This window comes from Triticum aestivum, chromosome 6B, assembly GCF_018294505.1.
Source record: "Triticum aestivum cultivar Chinese Spring chromosome 6B, IWGSC CS RefSeq v2.1, whole genome shotgun sequence".
NCBI classification, from domain to species: Eukaryota; Viridiplantae; Streptophyta; class Magnoliopsida; order Poales; family Poaceae; genus Triticum; species Triticum aestivum.
In genome coordinates, this window is record NC_057810.1 from 455,355,354 (window position 1) to 455,380,116 (window position 24,763).

At 44.3% G+C, this 24,763-nt stretch overlaps 2 protein-coding genes across 3 annotated transcripts; one reads left to right on the top strand and one right to left on the bottom strand.

Annotated features, from left to right (window-relative positions):
* The first annotated feature begins 12,579 nt into the window (after positions 1–12,579).
* LOC123137445 (pentatricopeptide repeat-containing protein At1g01970) lies at positions 12,580–16,705 on the top strand. The gene is made up of 2 exons (XM_044557204.1): positions 12,580–13,694; positions 15,270–16,705. The coding sequence occupies exons 1-2, from the start codon at positions 12,717–12,719 to the stop codon at positions 16,302–16,304; spliced, it is 2,013 nt and encodes a 670-aa protein (XP_044413139.1). The 5' UTR covers positions 12,580–12,716; the 3' UTR covers positions 16,305–16,705.
* A 1,433-nt stretch (positions 16,706–18,138) lies between these two features.
* On the bottom strand, positions 18,139–22,121 carry LOC123137446 (enhancer of rudimentary homolog). Of its 2 annotated transcripts, none has more exons than XM_044557205.1 (4): positions 21,891–22,121; positions 19,228–19,321; positions 18,558–18,678; positions 18,139–18,442 (listed from the first exon to the last, which is right to left on the bottom strand). In XM_044557205.1, exons 1-4 carry the CDS (start codon positions 21,891–21,893, stop codon positions 18,349–18,351), a joined length of 312 nt encoding a protein of 103 aa, XP_044413140.1. In that variant the 5' UTR covers positions 21,894–22,121; the 3' UTR covers positions 18,139–18,348. The 2 variants fall into 2 exon arrangements, with proteins under 2 accessions (XP_044413140.1, XP_044413141.1); XM_044557206.1 differs by having other exon boundaries at positions 21,806–22,102.
* Between the last annotated feature and the right edge of the window lie 2,642 nt (positions 22,122–24,763).

Genomic DNA, 24,763 nt, shown 5'->3' on the forward strand with positions numbered 1-24,763 from the left:
CATCCTCTTAAGAAAAATGAAATACTTGATATCTTTTATAATGGACTAACCGATGCTTCCAAGGACTACTTGGATAGTTGTGCTGGTTGTGTTTTCAGGGAAAGAACAGTCGACCAAGCTGAATTACTATTGAATAATATGTTGACTAATGAAAATAATTGGACTCTTCCTGAGCCAATTCTGAGCCTAACTCCTGAGCGTATTCTTAAACCAACTCCGAAGAAGAGGGGAGTTCTATTTCTCAGTCCTGAAGATATGCAAGAGGCAAAGAAATCAATGAAAGAAAAAGGTATTAAAGCTGAAGATGTTAAGAATTTACCACCTATTGAAGAAATACATGGTCTTAATATACCGCCTGTTGAAGAAACACATTGTCTTGATAACCCGACACAGGTAGTAAAGGTAAATTCTCTCTATAGATATGATAAAGTTGAAATCCCGTCTACTAAATTTCATAGCCCATGCTTAGATGAATTTGATGACTTTATGGCTAGACAAGAAAGTTTTAATGCTTATGTTGGTAGAGAATTAAAGAATAATGCTTTCGAGATAGGACGCTTGAGTGATTATATGGCTAGAGTTAAAGGTGAACTTAAACTCATTAGCAAATATGCTTCTATGGTTACCACTCAAGCTGTGCAAGTACTTAAAGCTCAAAGTGATTTTCTTGATGAATTAAATAATAAACATGATTTTGCTGTTAGAGTGGCTACTAGAACTGGTAGAATGACTCAGGAACCTTTGTATCCTGAAGGCCACCCTAAGAGAATCGAGAAGGATTCCCAGAGAAATAATTTAGAGGCACCTAGTTCTTCTAAAAGAAGAAAAAGAAAAATGATAGGACTTTGCATGCTTCTAGTGAACCTGTTGTAGACACACCTGAGAATCCCAATGATATTTCTATTTCTGATGCTGAAACACAATCAGGTGATGAACATGAACCTAGTGATAATGTTAATGATAATGTTCATGTTGATGCTCAACCTAGCAAAAATAATGATGTAGAGATTGAACCTGCTGTTGATCTTGATAATCCACAATCAAAGAATCAATGTTATGATAAAAGAGATGATGTTGCTAGGAAGCACGGTAAAGAAAGAGAACCATGGGTTCAAAAACCCATGCCCTTTCCTCCTAAACCATCCAAGACAAAGGATGATGAGGATTTTGAGCGCTTTGCTGAAATGATTAGACCTATCTTCTTACGTATGCGCTTAACTGATATGCTTAAATTAAATCCTTATGCTAAGTATATGAAGGATATCATTACAAATGAAAGAAAGATACCGAAAGCTGAAATTCCACCATGCTTCCCAATTATACGTTTAAGGGTGGAATACCAAAGAAACTTGGAGACCCCGGGGTACCAACTATACCATGCTCCATTAAAAAAACTATGTTAAAACTGCTTTATGTGATCTTGGAGCCGGTGTTAGTGTTATGCCTCTCTCTTTATATCGTAGACTTGAATTGAATAAGTTGACACCTACTGAAATATCTTTGCAAATGGCTGATAAATCAACTGACATACCTGTTGGTATTTGTGAGGATGTGCCTGTTGTGGTTGCAAATGTCACTATCTTAACGGACTTTGTTATTCTTGATATTCCCGAGGACGATAGTATGTCGATTATCCTTGGTAGACCCTTTTTGAATACTGCAGGGGCTGTTATTGATTGCAACAAAGGCAATGTCACTTTTCATGTTAATGGTAATGAGCATACGGTACACTTTCCGAGGAAACAACCTCAAGTTCATAGCATCAATTCTATTGGAAAAGTTCCAACTATCATTATTGGAGGTTTTGAATTTCCTCTTCCTACTGTCAAGAAAAAGTATGATATTCTTATTGTTGGGGATGTTCATATCCCCGTTGAGGTAACCTAGTGTTATTCGAAATTTCTCCGGTTCCGTGTTATTCGGAATGAGTTTGTTAACAAGACTTGATCAACCTTGTTAGTGGATTCATTTTGATGATCATGAGATGGATGAAACTAGAAGGCACAACCTTCTGTACCCTCTTTTTACTTTCTGTTATTTAGAATAAATAAAGCAAAAATAGTATTATCTGTCTGTTTTCTGAATTATCCGTGCAATAAAAAATATCCCGAAAATAAAAGTGCTCCAAATGCCCTGCAAATTTAGTATGATTTTTTATGGAATATTTGAGGATTTTAGGCACTGAAAACACTGCAGGGGGGCAAGCACCTGGCCACGAGGGTGGAAGGCCCGCCCACACCCCTGGGCGCGCCCCCTGTCTCGTGGGCCCACGGTGGCCCCCCTCCACTTATTCCTGCACCCACACACTTCTTCTTCCTCCCAAAAAAATACCCATCCAGCTCAAGCATGAGTTCTAGCTCATTTTGCTGCGATTTTCGATCTCCTTGCTCAAAGCTCCATTCACAAAACTGCTTTGGGAGATTGTTGCTTGGTATGTGACTCCTCCATTGGTCCAATTAGTTTTTGTTCTAGTGCTTTATTCATTGCAAATTTTTGCTGCATAGGTGACCCTGTTCTTGAGCTTGCATGTTAAATTTATGAGGTCCCAAGTAATTCTAATGCATGATATAGGCTCTAGGCACTTGTAGGAGTGGTTGCTACCAATCTTGTTTAGTTTTATTCACTTTTATTTTGAAGTTACTAAAAATTTCAGAAATTTTTCAGAGAAAGAAATATGTCTAGGAGAATGTACCAAGGTGGTTCCTCAACAAAGAGAGGACCTAGGCGTGCTATGCGTGAGCAAGACAATGAACCACCAAGGGATGCCAAAGTTTGAGCTTGTGAGTGGCCATCAGAAGAGTTTATGGTCAATGCAGGCATTAAGGATGAATTTGACGCATATGTGCCTAATGCCGATCTTGAGGACTTCTTACAAGATAAGTGTCCTCAGTACTACCAATTAACTGATTCATTTGTAAGAAGGTTTAAATATACATCTTCGCGTAATTCTCAGAGTGTCCTGTTTGATATTTATGATCAATCTTATACCATGGACTTAGAAGATTTTGCAACTGCTTGCAAACTCCCGAAGTGGGGCAATGTTCATGAACCCCACAGATCTGAATATAAAGACTTTCTTGCTAGTATTACTGTGGGATAATCTAGGGATATAGCATAAGCTACCATAGGGAGCATTCATTTTCCCGCTATACATTATTTTGCTCTATTCATTGGTAGATGCATTAACGGTAAAGATGAAGCATGTCACATGTGTGTCCCTGATCTTTGTGTCCTCAAGAGTGTTGTGTTAGGTAATAAAGATTACAACTTGGGGGCAATAGTTGCACGTAGGTTGCATAATAATGGTATATCTGGAGATTTATTTGGAGGGATTTATGCGACCCGTGTTGCTAATTATCTTGGTATAGCCCCACGAGAGGAGGATATGGAGTTGCTTCCTGCTTATTTAGATTATGACGCGATGGTCAAACATCGTTTTCTTTTGAGGAATGAACAATTCCTCTAGTATCGACTAATCTTTGACAGACGTAGCTCTGTCCATGTTACTCTCCCTGCTCCTTCCCTTTTTGATTACCAGGCAAAACGAAGATATGTTGTTACCAGGGAGGAGGCAGCTGAACACGAGGGGAGAGCGGAGGCGGCTCGCCAACATGCCGCAGCTCATGATGCATTTACTACTGCATCTCAGTACGACCCCAGTTATAACTTCGGATATCAGCCGGGCTATCCTTGGCATTAGACCAACTTAGGCCAAAAGCCTAAGCTTGGGGGAGTACGTATTTCTCACCGACTTCGCATTCATGTTCACACACTGTTCTAGTTGTCGGTGCTCATACTCTTTCATTGTATTATCCATGCTAGTTTAATTTCTTTTTCTAGCTTTCTTCTTGTGTGTTTGATAAACCTTAAGAAAACCAAAAAAATTAGTTAGTTTACTTTCCATGCTTGTAGTAGTAATTAAAATGAAAACCCAAAAAGATTTCTCGTTCTTCTTTTACTTGTTGGGAGCTTTCCCGTGTAAATAGTTTTATTTCTTTTCTTTCCTTTGGGGGTCGAGAGTAGAAGACCATATTGAAAATGTTTAGTGGCTCTCATATGCATGATTGTTGATTTAACTTAGAGCCCATATTACTTTGTCTTCTCTCTTGAATTGAATGCTTGCAGATTCCAACTTAGTCCAATGCACGTGCACTATTATTATTATACACACCGTTCGGTCGTGCAAGTGAAAGGCAATAATGACGATATATGATGGACTGATTGAGATGAGAGAAGCTGGTATGAACTCGACCTCTTTTGTTTTTGTAAATATGATGAGTTCATCGTTCCTGATTCAGCCTATTATGAAGTAAACATATTTGCAATGACATTTAGAGATTATAGTTGCTTGTGCCATGCTTAATTAGCTATGAGTTATAATGGTTTACCTTGCGTGCCAACATGCTATTAAAATGATTATGATGTGGTATGATGGGATGGTATCCTCCTTTGAATGAATTGAGTGACTCGACTTGGCACATGTTCACGCATGTAGTTGAAACAAATCAACATAGCCTTCACGATATTTATGTTCATGGTGGATTATATCCTACTCATGCTTGTACTTGGTGTAAATTAATTTTAATGCATGTTCATGACTGTTGTCGCTCTCTCAGTTGGTCGCTTCCCAGTCTTTTGCTAGCCTTCACCTGTACTAAGCGGGAATACTGCTTGTGCATCCAAACTCCATAAACCCCAAAGTTATTCCATATGAGTCCACCATACCTTCCTATATGCGGTATCTACCTGCCGTTCCAAGTAAATTTGTATGTGCCAAACTCCAAACCTTCAAATGAAATTCTGTTTTGTATGCTCGAGCAGCTCATGTTTCAACTAGGGTTGTCTGTATCTTCCATGCTAGGTGGGTTATTCTCAAGAGGAGTGGACTCCGCTCCTCATTCACGAGAAAATGGCTGGTAACCGGGATGCCCAGTCCCATGATCAAAAAGATCAAAGCAAATCAAAATAATTAAACAAAACTCCCCCAGGGCTGTTGTTAGTTGGAGGCACTCGTTGTTTCGAGCAAGCCATGGATTGATGCTTGTTGGTGGTGGGGGAGTATAAACTTTTACCATTCTGTTTGGGAACCGCCTATAATGTATGTAGCATGGAAGATATCGCCATCTCATAGTTGTTGCGTTGACAGTGAAAGTATGCCGCTCAAAATGTTATTCATCTCTATTTTAAAATCGAGCTCTGGCACCTCTACAAATCCCTGCTTCCCTCTGCGAAGGGCCTATCTATTTACTTTTATGTTGAGTCATCACCTTCTTATTAAAAAGCACCCGCTGGAGAGCACACTGTCATTTGCATTCATTACTATTAGTTTATATTGGGTATGACTTGACTGGATCTCTTTTACCATGAATTACAATGTTTAGTCAGTCCTTGATCTTTGAAGGTGCTCTGCATTTATGTTTTGTGGTCTCAGAAAGGGTTAGCGAGATACCATCTTGTTATATCATATTATGATTGTTTGGAGAAAGTGTTGTCATCCGAGTTTTATTATTATTGCTTGCTAGTTGATTATGCCATTGATATGAGTAAATATGAGACCTAAGTGTTATTGTGAATATGGTTAGTTCATAATCTTTGCTGAAAACTTGAATGCTGGCTTTACATATTTACAACAACAAGAGCAAACAGAGTTTGTAAAAGTTTTTCTTTATCACTTTCAGTTTATCAACTGAATTGCTTGAGGACAAGCAAAGGTTTAAGCTTGGGGGAGTTGATACGTCTCCAACGTATCTACTTTTCCAAACACTTTTGCCCTTGTTTTGGACTCTAATTTGCATGATTTGAATGAAACTAACCCAGACTGACGCTGTTTTCAGCAGAACTGCCATGGTGTTGTTTATTGTGCAGAAAACAGAAGTTCTCGGAATGACATGAAAATCCACGGAGATAACTTTTGAAAAATATAAAAAATACTGGCGAAAGAATCAAGGCCAGGGGGCCCACACCCTGTCCACGAGGGTGGGGGCGCGCCCTCTCCCCCTGGGCGCGCCCCCCTGTCTCGTGGGCCCCCTGATGCTCCACCGACCTCAACTCCAACTCCATATATTCCGTTTCACGGAGAAAAAATCAGAGAGAAAGTTTCATCGAGCTTTATGATACAGAGCCGCCGCCAAGCCCTAATCTCTCTCGGGAGGGCTGTTCTGGAGTTTGTTCGGGGCTCCGGAGAGGGGGATTCGTCGTCGTCGTCATCATCAACCATCCTCCATCACCAATTTCATGATGCTCACAGCCGTGCGTGAGTAATTCCATTGTAGGCTTGCTGGACGGTGATGGGTTGGATGAGATTTACCATGTAATCAAGTTAGTTTTGTTAGGGTTTGATCCCTAGTATCCACTATGTTCTGAGATTGATGTTGCTATGACTTTGCTATGCTTAATGCTTGTCACTAGGGCCCGAGTGCCATGATTTCAGATCTGAACCTATTATGTTTTCATGAATATATGTGAGTTCTTGATCCTATCTTGCAAGTCTATAGTCACCTATTATGTGTTATGATCCGACAACCCCGAAGTGACAATAATCGGGATACTTCTCGGTGATGACCGTAGTTTGAGGAGTTCATGTATTCACTATGTGTTAATGCTTTGGTCCGGTTCTCTATTAAAAGGAGGCCTTAATATCCCTTAGTTTCCACTAGGACCCCGCTGCCACGGGAGGGTAGGACAAAAGATGTCATGCAAGTTCTTTTCCATAAGCACGTATGACTATATTCGAAATATATGCCTACATTATTGGAGCTAGTTCTGTGTCACCCTATGTTATAGCTATTACATGAGGAATCGCATCCGACATAATTATCCATCACTGATCCAATGCCTACGAGCTTTTCACATATTGTGCTTCGCTTATTTACTTTTCCATTGCTACTGTTACAATTACTACAAAACTGCTATCTTTACTTTTGCCACTGTTACCATTACTATCATACTACTTTGCTACTAAATACTTTGCTGCAGATACTAAGTTATCCAGGTGTGGTTGAATTTACAACTCAACTGCTAATACTTGAGAATATTCATTGGCTTCCCTTGTGTCGAATCAATAAATTTGGGTTGAATACTCTACCCTCGAAAGCTGTTGTGATCCCCTACACTTGTGGGTTATCACTATCCAGCTTGCATATAGTGTATTAAGTTCATGGAGAAACGGAGTAATGCAATAAGAATGATGACATGATGTAGACAAGATCTATTTATGTAGAAATAGACCCCATCTTGTTATCCTTAATAGCAATGATACATACATGTCGGTTCCCCTTTTGTCACTAGGATCAAGCACCGTAAGATCGAACCCATCACAAAGCACCTCTTCCCATGGCAAGAAAAATCGATCTAGTTGGCTTGACTAAACCAAAGATTCGAAGAATAAATACGAGGCTATAAGTAATCATGCATATAAGAGATCAAAAGACTCAAATAACTTTCATGGATAAAAACATAGATCTGATCATAAACTCAAAGTTCATTGGGTCCCAACAAACACACCGCAAAAAGAGTTACATCAAATAGATCTCCAACATGCCATTGTATTGAGAATCAAACGAGAGAGAGGAAGTCATCTAGCTACTAACTACGGACCCGTAGGTCTACAATGAACTACTCACGCATCATCGGAGAGGCGCCAATGAGGATGACGAACCCCTCCGTGTTGGTGTCTAGATTGGATCTGGTGGTTCTGGAACTTGTGGCGGCTGGAATTGATTTTTGTCGGCTCCCCTAGGGTTTCTGGAATATTGGGGTATTTATAGAGCAAAGAGGCGGTGCGGGAGGCCACTAAGGTGGGCACAATCCACTTGGGCGCGCTTGGCCCCCCAGGCGCGCCCTGGTGGGTTGTGCTCCTCTCGGAGCCCCCCTCAGGTACTTTCTTGGCCCATCGTGTGTCTTCTGGTCCAGAAAAAATCACGGAAAAGTTTCACTGCGTTTGGACTCCATTTGTTATTGATTTTCTGTGAAGTAAAAAACAAGCAAAAAACAGCAACTGGCATTGGGCACTATGTCAATAAGTTAGTCCCAAAAAATGATATAAATTTGTTATAAAATGATAAGTGAAAGTTCCTAATATGACATAAACATTAGGTGCCACCCCGTATGATCTCCTTAAGGTGTCATCGGCTAGTTTTACATCCATATCAGTGGGTTGCAAATCACAAGCATATATTTCATCATGAAGCTTACTGTAGAGAGTGCAAGGTATCACATTGATAATACCAAAATAAGATGTGCTGCCAAAGGAACAAGGCACTACAGGTTTACCGGTGTTGGCTGCTTTAATACAACCTTTCACAAAATAAGTTATGTCTTCCTCCATTGTTTCAATTGGCCTTTCTTGCGTCTTCCTTTTCTGGGGTTTTACCTGAATATTGCATATATTCCTATCCCCCTCTTCAAGGTGGGCTTTGTTCAAATATTCAAACTACGCCTTCCTTACTAGGTAAGGCAATATTGGTTTAGGTTCAGAGTCATCTTCTTTGGGGACAACTGATGTTTCCACCTCCAAGGTCTCAATCATGACCTCTTCCTTGGGGTCCTCATCAATTTAGTTTGCCCATTTCTTTCTTGGGAATTCCATATGTTCTTCATAACTTTGAATAAACCTCAAAATAACATCTGGGTCAAGATACAACTCTTTACTAATATGATCAACTCTCCCCGACTTTAAACAGGCTTTAATACAATCAAAATTTAATTCTACTTTACCCTCTTCTTCCTATTCATCACTCCCCCAAGCTTTGTCATTAGCAAGTTTACCTTCTAATAACTCCTGTGCTTCAGGGATTTTACTTGTAATAAAGGAACCTGTGGAAGCTAACTCTAGTTCTTCTTTTGAACCATATTGCAATCCTCCATAAAAAAGGTTTAAAACTAGCCATTCTGGGAGTTTATGATGAGGGCAATCATTTAGTAAAATTGTATACCTTTGATATGCTTTTACTAGACTTTCTTCGGGCCTTTGTCGGAAATTCAGAATTCTCCTCCTTGCTTCATAGGATTTCATTTCTGGGTAGAAGTCTGACAAGAAGGTTTCTGCTAATTTGTTCCAAGTATAAAAGGTAACTGCAGGGTGAGACACTAACCATTCCTCTGCCTTATTAGCCATAGTTTGAGAAAACAATTCCAACTTCATATCATCAGGGTTAAAAGCGTTTAATTTAAATGTCCCACAATCATCTTCTAAAAATTGTAAATGTTGATAAGGATCTTCGCCTTCCTCACCTTTAAATTGCTTACTGCGCAGTAATTAGAGGACGCTTGGGTTCACCTCGTAAGCAACACCGACAGGGTTAAGACCCAACAATGTGAACATTTCTCGCATGGGTGGTCCCATAAGGTGCATGGCTAATAGTTGGTAGTGATGTCCAAACTCAGCAATGGCAGCTCTGGATCTATGAACAACTTAGTTCACAAAATTTAAACCAAAAGTAAGACAAAGATCGAAAGCGCTTAGCCCCCCGATAACAGTGCCAGAAAAAGCTTCATGTCCTGCAAGTGCACATGGTTTAGTTGTAGCTTCTTTGAAGTAAGAGTATCAATCCCACAGGGAGCACATGAATCAATCTTTTTGTCACTCAAATGATGTGAATAGAGTGCCTGTGAGTTGCTAGTTCACCAAAGTAGTAGTAATGTGATGGAAAGATAATGTTGAAGGTGCAAAGGTAAATAAGTAAAAGCAAACAACTAGAGTAGTTATTTAAAGGTCTCGATATAGATAGGATTAAAATGTTCCCGTGGATTCCGGAATCCCCTCTAGTGTGCATCTATAGTGGTGCTTAAACACAATGCTACTTCGAATTCCTAAGCCACTTTACATGTTTCTCTATGTGGGCAGAGCCGGTTCAGATGCGTGCATACACGCGGCAGCTCCATATCACATATGCCACCACCGTTCTTCCCCACTACGGTTACCAAATGATAATTAAGGGGAAAGATGTCCCCGTGAACGTAGCCAAGGTGATCTCTGTTTTACCCCTGTTGCAACGATCCACTATGAAGGGAAATGGGGTCTGTCACTCACCCACCTCGCCAACCACACGGTTCGCCAACAGTAATAACCTTCCGTCCAAAATTAGCATACGTTGGATGGTCCACTTCACACAACGTCAAGAAGATTATTAACATGAACATGCAAAGAAGATATCAAATCTAATACCGGTCAATCTATCACACACTAGGGTTCATCCATGTCCCCAAGAACTAAGGGAACTACTCACACATGAAGGCAATGAACATCACACAACCGAAGATAGAAATCGAATGAATCACAGATGTAATACACAAGTTATTCCTCTAGGGTTGTTGATATCACAACAGGGGAGAAGGTAGATGATGATGATGACGACAGTGGGGATGATGTTGGAGCCCTCTTGATGAGGATGGTGGAGGTGGCGGCCTCCTCTTGTCGGTTCCTCCATCCGGATCACTCCGGTGGCTAGGGTTCCCGCTTCTAGACGAGTTTCTGGTGTGTCTAGGCGTCTGATCCATTATCCGTCTTCACAAGGCGAATATAGTGATCTGGCGGCGGTGATGGCACTCCATACAACCACTCATACGGGCGGGTGCAGTCGTATGTAACGCCTTCTTTTGCTCTAAGCCTCCTACGACGACTACTTCTTTCTCTTACGGTAGATGATTATCACTTTAATTGTGTGATTCCACTACCATTTTATGAGATTTCTTCTGTAATAATATTTGGCCCAAAGAGCTTTATCTAAGGAAAACGATAAAAAGAAGCGCGCGAACTTGGTAAAATTCCATGAAGCCTACAGAGTAGGCACAAAAATACTTAAAAATAATCACATCATTTGGACTCATTGACTGACTCATGCTAGTGTTGGCATCGCCCATCTTTCTCCTTTTGTTACATGCCTATTATTGTGTCCTGGGTCATCGCATTTACCACAATTGTTGGTGCCAGGAGGCTCCATGAAATGACGGCTACCAATTTTTTTCATGTCGGTATATCCAGCTAGATCTTCCATGCCACCCCCGGACCTCTTCTTTCTTCTTCTTCCCTTTGTAGGTACCATGAGTTCAGAATCAGGCACGTTATGTGGTTCGCCATACTCAGGCCACTGTGACTGGTTGAAGAAAGGGTGGAATCGAGGCGTCCATGTCAACCTCGTGGCTTCCAATGTGAATTCCTGCTACCGCATGGTCCTCCCATCGGAAACGGGCAAGTTTCTCACCTTGGTTGCCATCATCAAATGCGAACACAGCCGGTGATACTTATGAGGCCTCTCACAAGCACACCACCGGTTCTTGAGGTGCACCTCATACACAACACCACTGTAAGTCACACAGTCTCGTGTTGTGCCACCTGGCTCGTCGACTTGGTAGATCATTTCTTTATCGTTGAATCTAATGATTTGTTGATGCGAAGACTTTCTTGCTTGAAACCTCAGCCAATCATCAACCTTGTTGGGATACTCTTTTTTTTCACCTATCCATTTGGCAGTGGTTCAAGAATGCCTAAGAAAATACTCGTTGAGCTTCAAGAAGGTATCTTTCAATATTGCGGTCACCGGCAAAGAATGAACACCTTAAGCACATTGAAGCATTCAACTATGTTGCTCTTCATGTTGCCATATCTCTGACCTTCTTCATTGTAAGTGGGTGACCACTTGTGCTTCTCCCCCAAATTCCTTTTCAAGAAATCTCTTCCCCCTTTGTTCTTTTCAATGCCTTCAAGAGTTTATCTAGCGACTTTTGAATGCATCGGTGGTGAATGCCACACAAACATGGGTAAGGTCTTTGCAAAACTCCTTGCTTTTGCATGCATGTAAAAGTTAGCCACAAAATGCCTCATGCACCATCGGTGGTGAAGCTTTGGGAGGGCGGGAATAACGACGTCTATGGCCTTGAGAATGCCATGTGCCAGTCAGATATGATGCATACCTCCCTATTCCCAATCACCTTGGTCCTCACATGTCCCATGAACCACTCCCAGTTGTCGTCGTGCTCGAAAGACACTAAAGCAAATGCCACCAGCATCGCGTTATCATTGGACAAGTGAGCCATTGCCACCATTAGTGTGCCCTTGTATTTGTTGGTCAAGAAAGTGCCATCTATAGACAACAGTTGACGACAATGCTTAAATGCCTCACAAAGCTAAGCAATGGGGATGTATTTGTTGGAGGCTTGGATAGGGGTGAGAGGAGGAAGAAGGGGTGAGCTCGGGCAAGAAGATGATTTGGGGGCGAATGGGTGGCTGGTGGGCCCCACCCAAGCCTAACTCACTCACTTAGCACACTCACCATCCTACCGCCATGGCTTGCGACGGTAGGATATAACAACCTACCGCCAAGGGCTGCGAGTAGCTACTTATCCACATCAACAACGACTCACAACGCCGTTTACGTTGACCCGAACTATACCGCCAGGACCCGTAGCGGTAGTTTGTTACACCCTACTGCCGGATCGGGTGACGGTAAAAAAGGATCAGATCCAAATTATTTTTACAGTTGAGGTCAGATCGTGCTAAATTATGCAGGAGGGGTCAAAACAGTGAATTTGGCCGGAGGAAGGTCGTGATCGCAACTCAAGGGCAGCAAGCTCGGATGACCGTCAGATTGGAGAGCTAGACGGCGCGGATTGAGCGTAAGCAGCCCTCTTCTCGCCCTCTCTCAAACGCTTCGTAGGGTTTTTCTCTGGTCTCGGTTCTCGGTGAGGCCTTCTTCCCAGCTATCGCGACGGCGGCCGCCATGAGAGCCCTCCTCTCCCTCTCCAAGCTTGCCCGTCGTCTCCCCACCTCCCTGGCCGCCACCAGGGTCGCCCCGCCCCTCCTCCAACGGCACCTTCACGCCGACTCCGCACTTCCTCCTCAAGCTCCGCCCCCTTTTGCCTCCCGCATCCTCCAATCCGAAGAGAGCCCGGACCCGAGCACTGATTTGGAACATGCTCAGCCGGCCCCCGACCCTGTCCTCGATGAGTTTCTCGCCCGCTTGGTCACCGCGCTCCGTCCGACACTTGCGGCCGCCTTCCCCACCCACACCCGCCCCGTGCTCGACGAAATGCTTCGTCTTATCGCGGAGGCCGTCCTCAACCGCCTCTCCGGAGCCGATCCGGGGCCAGACACCGTCGAGCTCAGCGACGACCTCTGGGCGGCGGTGTGGGAGGTCAGCGCCTCCGTGCGCGAGGCCATGCGCCGGGACCAGGTCCGCGCCGACCTCCGTAACTACCTCCACTCCGACGATGTCAAGGAGATGACGCGGTTCGCCGTCGACGTAGGCATCCGCGGCGCTATGCTCCGCGAGCTGCGCTTCAAGTGGGCCCGCGAGAAGCTCGAGGAGGTCGAATTCTACCGCGGCCTGGAGGTTATGCGCCAACAGGCTGATGCGGCTGATAGCCCTGCGGCACCCCCGCCGGCGAGGCTAACCGCGTTGCCGCAGAGGAAGGGGGAGGTTAAGTTCAAGATCTCTGGGTTGGACTTGTCAGACCCAAAGTGGGCTGAGGTGGCTGAGCGGGCAGCTGAAGCTGAGGCACACTTTGTGCCGGAGGAGGCCAAGGCTGTAGATGGGAAGGCAAAGAAGGCCGAGGAGCAACTGCTGGCGACTGAGCCGAGGAAAGGCAACCCAGTTCCTGCCATGGAGGAGTGGAAGGAGGAGCTCCGACCAAAGCGCGTTGACTGGATGGCACTCCTCGAGCGGGTTAAGGCCCGCAATGTTGAGTTGTATCTCAAGGTCAGCTTTTCCACTTTAATGAAATCTAGTGTTGCTTTATGCTCTAGTGTTAGTTCAGTAGTTTTGCTGCAGGTAGTACTATGTTTCATTCTTCTATAGTGTGTTCGTAGCTTCAGTAGTTGTTGTGCCAAAATGGCCTTACTGCATGCATAACTAGTTCGTTCGTCAAACAGAAAATAGCACTGAGGTGACAATGTCTTCATGCCTAATCTGCCTTCATAATACACATCGGATTCCCTAGGTTGATCTCCGATCGTTTCATCTGACTACGCCTTTGTGATTTGGAGACAAATTGTTCTGCTCCTTGGTTCACGTAGTGTTTTTATGCCTCTGATGTTTGCGTTTTGAGTGGCTAGTTTGTGGACTGGGAGTCTGGGACATACAAGCCCCAGAATTGTTGTAGTATAGAACTGATATTTTGCTATCGCTCTTCCGTATCGTGATAGGAAAGGGCATAATCAGGTTGTTTTGGCATGGCTTGGAGACCCATATGTGCAAACTAATAATAATTAGGACGAAATGTACTGTTTGGAATTGATCTCGCTTTAGACAGGAAGGATATCTGTATCATGGTAAACTTTGGGAATCTGATTTTACCTCAATTCACTATTTAAAACTCCGAGCTTTTATGTGGCGGTTTAGCCCATGTAAGTGACTTTAGGAGTGAAGGTCAGCGCCTCCGTGCGCGAGGCCATGCGCCGGGACCAGGTCGGCGCCGACCTCCGTAACTACCTCCACTCCGAGCTTTTATGCGGCGGTTTAGCCCAGAAAACAATAGTCTAGTAGTCAACAGTAGGGTCCATCAACACAACTCTCCTTCTGTTCCCAAATATAACTCGCTGTTAACGTTCTATGGTCTGAATTATGCAACCACTAACTTTTATCATAACATACTGCTACGTGTTTTAGAAGTACTGCTACGGATATTTATTTCCTGGCATGATGATTTTGACGTGGCAAGCGCAAGTGCTTTTACATATGTTAATAATGGATATCAGAAAGGATTGATACCATGCTCTCCAAATGATGCATTCGTGGTTTGTGTAACTTTGGTATTTAGATGAACTTCAGCCTCAGTTGCTTTGATAATAACTTTGAACGCTATTACATGTGGCCCATGATGTGAAAGGTTATTCTTGACTGGCTTTTGTCTAGTATAGTAACCTGCTACTATTTCAGCCTTCTGTAAGTTGGTTAAAATTGTCTGAGTTTACATGGAAATGAAACTTCAGTTTGCGATGGACAATGTATATGACTGATCGAGTTCAGTCAGAAATAAACTGAGTCCAACCTCTCACTTAATTTACCCTTGTTTTCTCTATTTTTGGCATAGAATTGCTTGAGTTATGCATTCAAGTACATGGTTACATCAAACTACTGAAGGGCCGTAATGATGTTAGTTACTTTGCATAGCTGGCCAGTTAACATTTTGTTTCAAATGCCTGCACGGGCTGCACTAATTCAGCAAACACTAATACTCTTGTATAATTTCCCATGTGCACTTTGTTTCAATTTATTGGTTGCTGAAATTCTTAGCACTAATACCTCACATTTGCACTTTGTTTCAATTTATAGGTTGCTGAAATTCTTTTGGATGAAGATTCATTTGCTGCAACTATCCGAGATTACTCCAAGTTAATTGATCTTCACTCTAAAGCAACTCACGTGCAAGATGTAGAAAGGATACTTGGTAAAATGAAAGAGAAGGATATTGCACCTGATATCCTCACATCCATCACCTTAGTCCACATGTACAGCAAATCTGGCAATCTTGAACAAGCCACGCGGGCGTTTGACTTTATCCAAAAGGAGGGCCTCCAACCAGATACAAAACTCTTTACATCAATGATTAGTGCCTGTATTAACGCTGGAGATCCGAAACAAGCAGAGAAATTGGTAAGGAATATGGATGAGCTTTCCATGAAACCCAACAGGGAAATATACATGGATGTGATGCGGGCATATGCTGAGCGTAACTTAGTAGATGGAGCTCAATCGATAAAAACAAAAATGTCATTCGCTGGAATCGAGCCCCCATTGGAGTGCTTCACATTGCTTATAGAAGCATATGGACGGGCTGGCAACCCTGATTATGCATATGAAGCGTTTGAACAGATGAGGAAGAATGGGCATGAACCAGATGACCGTTGCCTGGCTGGTATGATTACTGCACTCATGAAGAAGAACCAGCTGGACCAGGCTTTGAAGTTGCTGCTGAGTTTAGAGAAGGAGGGGGTTAAACCTGGAGTTAAGACAAATCTGGTCCTGCTGGATTGGCTGTCCATGTTGCAGTTGGTGCAAGAGGCTGAACAACTTGTACAAAAGATAAGAAAGGCGGGAGAAGAGCCCCTAGAGATCCATGTTTACCTTGCTGATATGTATGCGAAATCACGCCAGGAAGAGAAAGCCCGCAAATCCCTCAAGATCTTGGAAGAGAAGAAGAGACTGCTGAAGGCTGATCAGTTTGAGAGGATTATAAGAGGCCTTCTGGTAGGGGGTTTCTCGGAGGATGCAAGCAAATATTTCAAAATGATGAGATCTCGTGGCTTTGTTCCATCAGCAACAGTCGAGGCCGGGGTCAGGGGCGTCGGTCGCCTGGCTGGCAGGTAGCTAGCTGGTCATGGCACTGATTCTGGTATGAAATCTAGCAGTAGCACCAACGACGTCACAGCTTATTCAGAGGAACTGATGTGATAAAGATCCCTATTATCGGGCGAATTTTAGTTGTTATTTAAGGTCTGTAGAGCATAAGCTCAGATGAAGTTGATGAGTGCGTGAACCCCTGGTGCTAGTGCCATGAATTTTCTGCTCTCATAAATCGGGTCTTGCACTTGTATTTCATATACTCCCTCCGTTCACTTTTACAAGTCGTTTCAGACAAGCAAAATTAAGCACGATTGTGAACAGAGGGAGTAACATGTTTTGTCATTGTAAAATCTGAATCGCCAGATTGTGCCAAGAAACAGATTTATTAATCTTTCTCGGAGCAAATACCCCCGAGTTTGTCCCAAGAGCTTTCACGGCTTGTTAGCACGTCTAAACGCGATTAGTGATGAGTTCACTCTCGCTCCATCTCATTTTTTGTCTTCTATTTACTCCCTTCGTTTTAAAATAGATGACTCAACTTTGTACTAAAGTAGAACCCAGCAGGCCCCTCTCGTTTGGAAGAGAAGAGTTCACTTCCCACTTCACCCCAATCTCCCTCAATCTCATACATGACTACACTTACATAGCTCGATCAAACCAGCAACCGACCACCTCGCATGTTTTGAATGAGAACTTATGTAGCCCACTCATGTTTCAAATGAGGAAGTATTTTACAAGTACGTACATGACAATACATATAGTTTTACCGCGACACAAACCAGCCAGTCAATCCGCCGATTACTCTTGTTTTCCTGCCGCGGCTCCTCCCCGAAATGCATCCCCCAGCTGCCCCTCCTAATCTTCGTCATCCTAAATTTCAAATTTCAAAATCTGGCCATGCTGTTTGTCGCTACAAATCTTGCATCGGTGCTCGCATGGCCCTGCAGCTACGCAAGTGTGCAGTGTTGCCTGCTTGTTTGAGTTTCTCTTCGTCTGTTGTAAGCGCATTGATTGTCATATACTACTACTAATCCGATACAACTTCAATTATTTCTATCATCCCGTAACAACACACATACTACCTCCGTCCTGGTTTATAGATCCTCTTTGTAGTTTGTGCCAAATTTTGACTAAAGATTTAACTAACAAAATATTAATGCATGTCAAGAAAAATTATCTCATTGGATTCATATTTGAACATACTCCCTCCGTTCGGAATTACTTGTCGTAGAAATGGATGTATCTAGATGTATGTTAGTTCTAGATACATCCATATCCGAGACAAGTAATTCGGAACAGAGGGAGTAGTTTTCAAAAATATAATGTTTGGTGACATGCATGAACATTTTGTTAGTTTAATTTATGGTCAAAATTTAACACGGAATACAATGGGGACCAATAAACCCGGACAGAGGTAGTACGTTACACTGAAAAGGTCTACAATTTTTTTTAAAGGCCTACAAATTTCTTATTTAGTCAAACGGTATAAAGTTTGTTCAAGTCTGTAGCAAAAGCTATCAAGACCTATGATACCAAATTAATAGATACGGAGTACAATATAAAATATATTTTTCATATTATATTTGTTCAAGATTGTAGTTGTTGATTATTTTCTACAAAGTATTAATCATTTGACTCTATCCAAAAATTATAGACCTTTTTAAAAACGAGGGAGTACAGTATTATTCAATTGGAATGCAAGTATCAACAGGTTCATCTTGAACGAGGGAGTACGACTTTGACGTTCTTCTTGAATGGCTGAACTTAAAGCCTTGCAGGATAACGACCTACTATGAGGTTGCAGCTGACACATTGCCAAGATTGGTACCTGAAGCATTCGTTGACGCACAGACACTTGTAAAACAACAAATATATGTTCATCTCATATATATAGGGCGCCGGAGGCAAACCACCATCAAGCTATGAGTTTCACACCCAGAATATAAGCATGCCATGTGAAATTCTCATCATTGTACAAGAAAAACCTTTCTGGTGGACTAATCGGACACAAATTATCACACATGCCTGCCGGTGACGACACACTGAACCAAACACCACGCACCAGTCACTATCTTTGAGCCAGCTTCTTAAGGTGCTGAAACAGCTTCTGCTTTATCCACTGCCGGTCATATGGCAGAAACGCATGGATTTCGTGATCATAGCTGCAAACAGAAAACATAGATATATGTTTAAACTCTGGACAGGAACATGTGAATCAACTTTGCCCCGCAGCGATCTAATAACGATTGATGATCTTAAAAGTTATATTGTACTCACACTAGCGCACTGATGTCAGCTAGGCCGTCGATGAAGTTGTACAGATCAGTGATGTCATAGGTTATGTTCGGGATCATTGGGTTGATATCCCTGATTTTCCTTTCATAGAGACCACAGATTCCTGCCATTTCCATGGAGTGGTAGCAAACAGTTAACGAATTTACAAAACAAAATTAAACAACAAGCAATTCTTGAGGAAAAAAGAATTTGTTTTCTATTACGGCATATGACGTAACCATCAGAGAGCAGTTGAGCATAGAGCAGGGAACATGAAGCATTGGTCCTTCTCAATAGAATACTTCTAATTTGATACACTGCCACTGAGGAGCTACCCAGTTCATCTTTGGTTTCCTAAAACTCGAGCACTCACAAGTTTAATGCATAGACAGATAGAGCCTTAAATATTGACCGTGCCTGCAACTAATAATAGGATAGGATAGGCACAGGCTGATCATTATTAAATTTCAAAACTAGTCATTTTTAGCAGTCAAAACTGAGGGGAAAGGCTTGTTAATGAGGAAAAAACGAACGAGGTTGCAAATGCAAAACATAAGAGCAAGTACACAAAATCTCCAGTTCACATGGTGATCACTATGATCGTGCTAATAATATTAACTGGGCTAGCTAATTGAACGTTGCAGCACAGGTTTCTTAAAGAAACTACACGTACCATCCAATGCATGGTTAATTGAATTATAATCCATGAACGTCCTGGAGCTCCTGTTTTGGGATGGTTGCATCAGAATAATGGTGTGCCTCCCAGCCTACAACATGCACAAAAACAGATTAAGATATCAACGCACACAAATTGCTCCAAGATTACCAATGGATGAACTTAATCTTTGTTAAATACCACAGTGAATAACAATGTATATTAATGGCTGCTAAATAAGTGGGATAAAGAGTTAATAAACTTGTCCGTATCTGAGTGTTGAATAGGTTTCTAAAATAGACGCAACTCTTGTACTAACAGAGCCAGTACTACAAAAGTGAAGATTGTCTAGAGTACCCATTGATTGCATGTGAGGTATGGTTCCTCTGTTTACACGGTTTGATTGATACCATGATAGTTCTTAAGTTGAAGATATTATGCAATTATTGTATCCACAAAACTTCTTGTCAGGTAGTAATAATAGTTGTAGAGTGAAGTAAACGCAACCCAACACGATGTCTTGCAACAAGCAATAGTATTGATAACATACTTAGTCATGCAATCACCAAATAGCTTTCGTTCTGTTTGAGAAAGAGTAAAAATTTCATATCAAGGTCCAACAACATGCTAGATCCTTGAGGCAGCTGCTGGATGGCCGCTTAGCGCTTATCACCTACCCCGCTTAAGCGCAGGCTAGGTGGCAGTCTAACAATGCAGAAGATTGAAGAAGGCACACATTCGTGAAAGAAAATATAGAGAATAAAAAGGAGTCAGTGTAGACTGCCCAGTCCATTAAAGCACCAGAACGACACATATGCACACGACACGAAGTTAGGGCTCCCCCAAGATTCTCTTCCATGCAGCCGACTCCACCCCGTCCCCATTTCCGCTAGCCCTAACTCCACGAGCAGGCAAGCAGCAGTACGCCAGCAACCAGACAGGTACCACAACACAGCGTTCTCTCCTTCGCCCTTTCTTCCCCATGCTGCCTCCTCTCCTTCATCCACACTGTTGATTCCTCACGGGAGACGGTTGATGCGCCGCCAGCTGCCTACAGCCTCAGGCTTCCTCACAGCACCAAACGATGCCTTTAAGATCGACTACACATCACATTGATGATGGCAACTCATAAGAAAGGGGAAACAGACAAAATTGAATAATGATTCAGATAGCAGGCATTACTTCCTGGCGGTAACTACATGTTCTGCTTGAAAGATAAATTCTCATATTGTGCAAGCCAATAACTATGCTCTTCTAAATTGCAGGAAAGCTTTTCATGTGCATTTTGTAGGAAGTGTTTAAGCATAACTGATGGCGAAATGGATAATAAGTAAATAAGCAGCACTCTATCTTTAATACTGGGCCTAAATATCAGATATTTCTTTTTCTTGCCGAAATTGATTTTGCTCGATAATATGCCTTGATTGTCTCCTTGCCCATAAGACTACAACATAAGTATTTCATGTGAAACACATATAGGGGGGAAACAAAACACACAAAATACTTTGTTCCGCAGCCATCTTTATATTTAAGTCCAAAGGCTCCTTTCCTAAGCTATGTTGCACTGGCACGTATCCGACATGAGATTAGCCATTTTTGAAAGAATGGTGAGTATACTTTGTTTCACAAGCCCTGTTGTATATAATCCAAAAGGTATGTTAGGCGGGCGGCCAATATATGCACGATGTTGTCGAGAGTGATGTGTTGTGGCGTGATGGGGGTCGGTCGATTGTGGAAGATATGGGTTGAGTTCCAAGAACTCGGGGAAGAAAGTGATTTTTCCGTGGTCGCCACCAATCACCAAAGAAAATATATACACACTGAACATGCTGATCCAGACACAACCACCCCTAAACAGTAGGTTACAGGAGAAACGTGGAAACTAGTTGCTTCGATTCGAACTCAAAATCAATGCACATTATCTACGCCTTTTCTTGTACCAAACATTATTGCTTAACTACAAAGAAAGAAAAGACTATATGAAAAATGGGCAGTGAATCAGCGAAATCGAGTTGTTCTAAGGATTCGGATTCGGCAGTCGAGACATCCATATCTATGGAATTACAAAAGGGATAAAAGGATCTGAATCCGACCCGAGGACGGACTCAAACCTTAGCAGAAACATAATCAATAGCGCTAGGTGATCATCGACGTCTTCGGATAGGCCATGGCTCGGCTCGGCTCGACACATCCTCCCATAGTCCCTTTTCTCAGCTTAAAACCTAAAAGGCTATACATAACCTACTTTTCTATATGCTCATAGTTAAGAAAGGCATGCCTAAGGCTCTAGGGTGGGTTTTGGTCAGAAAAGCGCAAGGTGCTTAATTGCGCTTAATTTGTGCATAAGGGTGGGTTTTGGTCAGAAAAGCGCAATGCTGTGGCAAAACGTACAATTAACGCCTAGCGCTTTTTTTAACTATATATTATATGCTTAGAAATAATAGAAGCTGGAAACATGGAAGATGTACCCTAACTAGCCGGCAGCAGGCAGTGCATTAGCGGAAAAAAATAAAAGGAGACAAGAGTTTAGATTCTACCAACTCCTCCAATCTACAAGACTACAACCAAGCAACCTAGGTTTCGAAGGGAACTTCACCTGACCTCAGTGGCCGCACAAATTCTGCGGCGATGGTATACATGGAAGGAGGTCACCTAGACGAAAGAGAGGACAGGGGGCTCACCATGGCTAGGAAGGACTGTGGGGAAGGAGAGGATAGTGGCCCGCGCAGATCTGCCGATGCCCGAGAGGAGAAGGGGGGCAGCGGTGAAGAGCGGTCGCCGTCCCTGGTTTGCCGAGTACGCGAGAGCGAGAGGGCGAGCAGGGAGGCGCCTGGAAGATGTTCTAGGGTTAAGTTTTGTTTTTTTGTTTTTTTGAGGGGTTGTTCTAGGGTTAAGTTTTGTTTTGTTTCTTTTGAGGGGTTGCTCTAGGGTTAAGTGTGGGGTGACGTCGGCTCCGACTGGGCCGTGCCGTGCGACCCTGTCCGGATAGGTCCACGTTCACTAGTTAGACAACTTTTTCTTCCTTTATGAGGGGTCGCTGTTTCTAAAAAAAAAAGGAAAAAAAAAGAGAGAGAGGTCGCTAGCTGAACAACTTGCTCAGCCTGTCTGCGATGCCATGCAGTTGAAAGTCTGAAATGGATCAGCCCGGACAACTAAATTAATCTACACTGGAACCCACGCCAAATTAATCTTCACCATTTCCAGTATATTTCCTGAACAAGCAAAGAAGTACCACACCCAAGTATTTAACCTGCATAGCTTTTTTTTAGAGTATTTAACTTGTATAGTTTTCGGAGCCCGCGGTCAGAAGAGGAACTCCGACGTGAGGCCATGGCCAAGGTGGCGCGGACTGGTCTGCAGCAGCCGCCAGCAGGGCTCGCGCGCAGGCTGTCGCCGGCGACTCGGCAGGTCTCTCACCAAGGGAGGCCCTCGTCAGTCCCAGCCGACACCGTACCTGCGGGAGCCTGGCTGGCGCTGCATACGGCGGCCGCGGCTCCAACGGCCATGGACGTCTGCATCATCTCGCGGACCCATGAGATGGATGACATGGAGCGAAGACTCAAAACAGTTGTGGTCGCATACATTGGCGGTTCCAGGCCGGCGGTTTCGTCTGTGGAGGCAGCGGAGGCTATCGCGGCCCAATTGGATGTTCACAGACACAAGTTTTCCGTTCATAAGTTCTTCCCGGAGGATTTTGTTGTGGTCTTTGCGACGCCGGAGCTCAGGAACCAGGCCCTTGCGGCGGACTTCATTGAGCATGGCTTCTTCAAGTTGTTTTTTAGGCCTTGGCTGCGGCAAGCACAAGTAGTGTCAAAAGTGATGCGTTCTCAAGTGGATTTGATGATTGAGGGAGTGCCTTCCCATGTCTGGACGAGGGACAGGGCTGCAGAGCTCTTGGGTTCGGGCTGCCTGGTGGGGAGCTTGGCACCGGAGACAGCCAGCCGCGAGGACCTCTCCCTGTTCAAGCTATAGGCTTGGTGCGTTGACCCCGATGAGGTGCCGGTGGCGAGGAGACTGTGGGTGCCGGAGCTAGAGGCGGAGCTCAACCCGGCGGCTCGCCGGCCAACTTCCCGTCAGCTGCTCGAGTACAAGACGCTCATCCATATTGGCAGGGTCAAAGAGCACGCCGGTCCGAAGGGGTGGTTGTGGCCGCCAAGCTCAGATGGGAGCGCCAAAAGCGGTCTGCCAGAAGACTCGGATAGTTTCTCAGGAAGTGGGGAATGACGTGTGCTACCTTGGACGCGTGGAGTTCGGGATGTCAGAGGCGGTGCGCCGGCGGGAGGTGTTGCCGGTGGCTCGTATCGACAGGCGTTGATGGGGCGCGTGGGGCCCTCGGATTGGTGCATTCCGCCAATCATGGCAGGCGCCCGGGTGGCCGTGTCGTCGAGGTTGGGGATTACTGCAGCGCCGACGGTCCGGCCTCCGGCACTGGGGAGGCCGGCGGCGGCGGTGGAGCCTGTGCAAGGCCGTCAGCGGGAGCCTGTGGATCCGGGGTGCTCGGCCACAGAGAATCATGTGGTCGCCACTTTGGGTCAAGATTTGGTGGTTGCAGAGGGCCCACGATCGCCTTCCCATAGACCAGACCAGTCTCCCCCTCCTCCCATTGGTGTGCAGGGCGTGGCGACAGAAGCTATCGTGGCAGGTTCGGTGGATCCCGAGGTGGCTGCTTTGGGTAGACAAGAGATATCCAATGGGGCAGCGCTGGGATAGGGCATGGGGATCGCCAAGGATTCTGTTCAGTCCACACCCCTGGAGAGCGAGCCAGCCAATGCGGTGACGGTGCAGGCTGAGGTGGCAGCTACCACTGCTGCCGCGGGCCCAGTGGGACAGAGTTTGGGCGACCTGGCAGTTGCGGAGACCGGTCATGTGGAGCCCCAGAGTGGGCCAGCTCGTGAGGCACAAAGAACGATGGGATCTCTGGATCAGGAGACAGCACCAGGGTGGGACCCGGTGGAAGAACTGCTACCTCCCACTACCACGCCTGCGGAGGTGGGAATCGAGGACCCAACTGGAGATTGCGACAGGAGGCTGGGAGAGGCTGGCCGCGAGGGGATGGACTGTTTGGTGGGGCCGCGCCTTGTGGACCGTGCAGCTGGCATGGATGTTGATATGCACATGCACGTACCCCTCGACGTGACTACGTCCATGCCATGCAATGCACCATGCAACGTGCATTCGAGTGCTAGTCAGATGGATTGCGCAGATACGAGGCTTTCTTCTAAGGAGCAAATGGCACTTGTCAACATCAAGACATTTTGCACGGGTTTGTTGAAGAAGCTAGCACCTCCTCTGCTTAAGGAATTTGAGGGATTGCGGGGAGTTCAGCCTGGGCAGGACCCGTTTACATCGCGACACACGACTAGGTCGCTTGGTGTGGGCGGTCCATGCAAATCCAAGGCTTCGGCGGCGGAATCGGTCCTACTCAAGATGCTCAGGTTCGATTGTGATGATCTGGCGGTCTCCGAGGACGCGCTAGGTCAACTGAGAGAGGTGTTTGGTTCACCTCTGCAAGAGCAATAGTTGAGGGCGATTGCAGCCATCTTTGGCAAGGCAA

What these genes read in the sequence shown, in the direction of transcription:
- LOC123137445 (XM_044557204.1), top strand. Translation starts at nt 12,717, where the DNA reads ATGAGAGCCCTCCTCTCCCTCTCCAAGCTTGCCCGTCGTCTCCCCACC. An exon ending in ATGTTGAGTTGTATCTCAAG is followed by an intron (nt 13,695 to 15,269) that starts GTCAGCTTTTCC and finishes TTCAATTTATAG; the next exon opens with GTTGCTGAAATTCTTTTGGA.
- LOC123137446 (XM_044557205.1), bottom strand. An exon ending in AATTAACCATGCATTGGATG is followed by an intron (nt 18,679 to 19,227) that starts GTACGTGTAGTT and finishes TGGAAATGGCAG; the next exon opens with GAATCTGTGGTCTCTATGAA. An exon ending in GCTGACATCAGTGCGCTAGT is followed by an intron (nt 18,443 to 18,557) that starts GTGAGTACAATA and finishes TTCTGTTTGCAG; the next exon opens with CTATGATCACGAAATCCATG.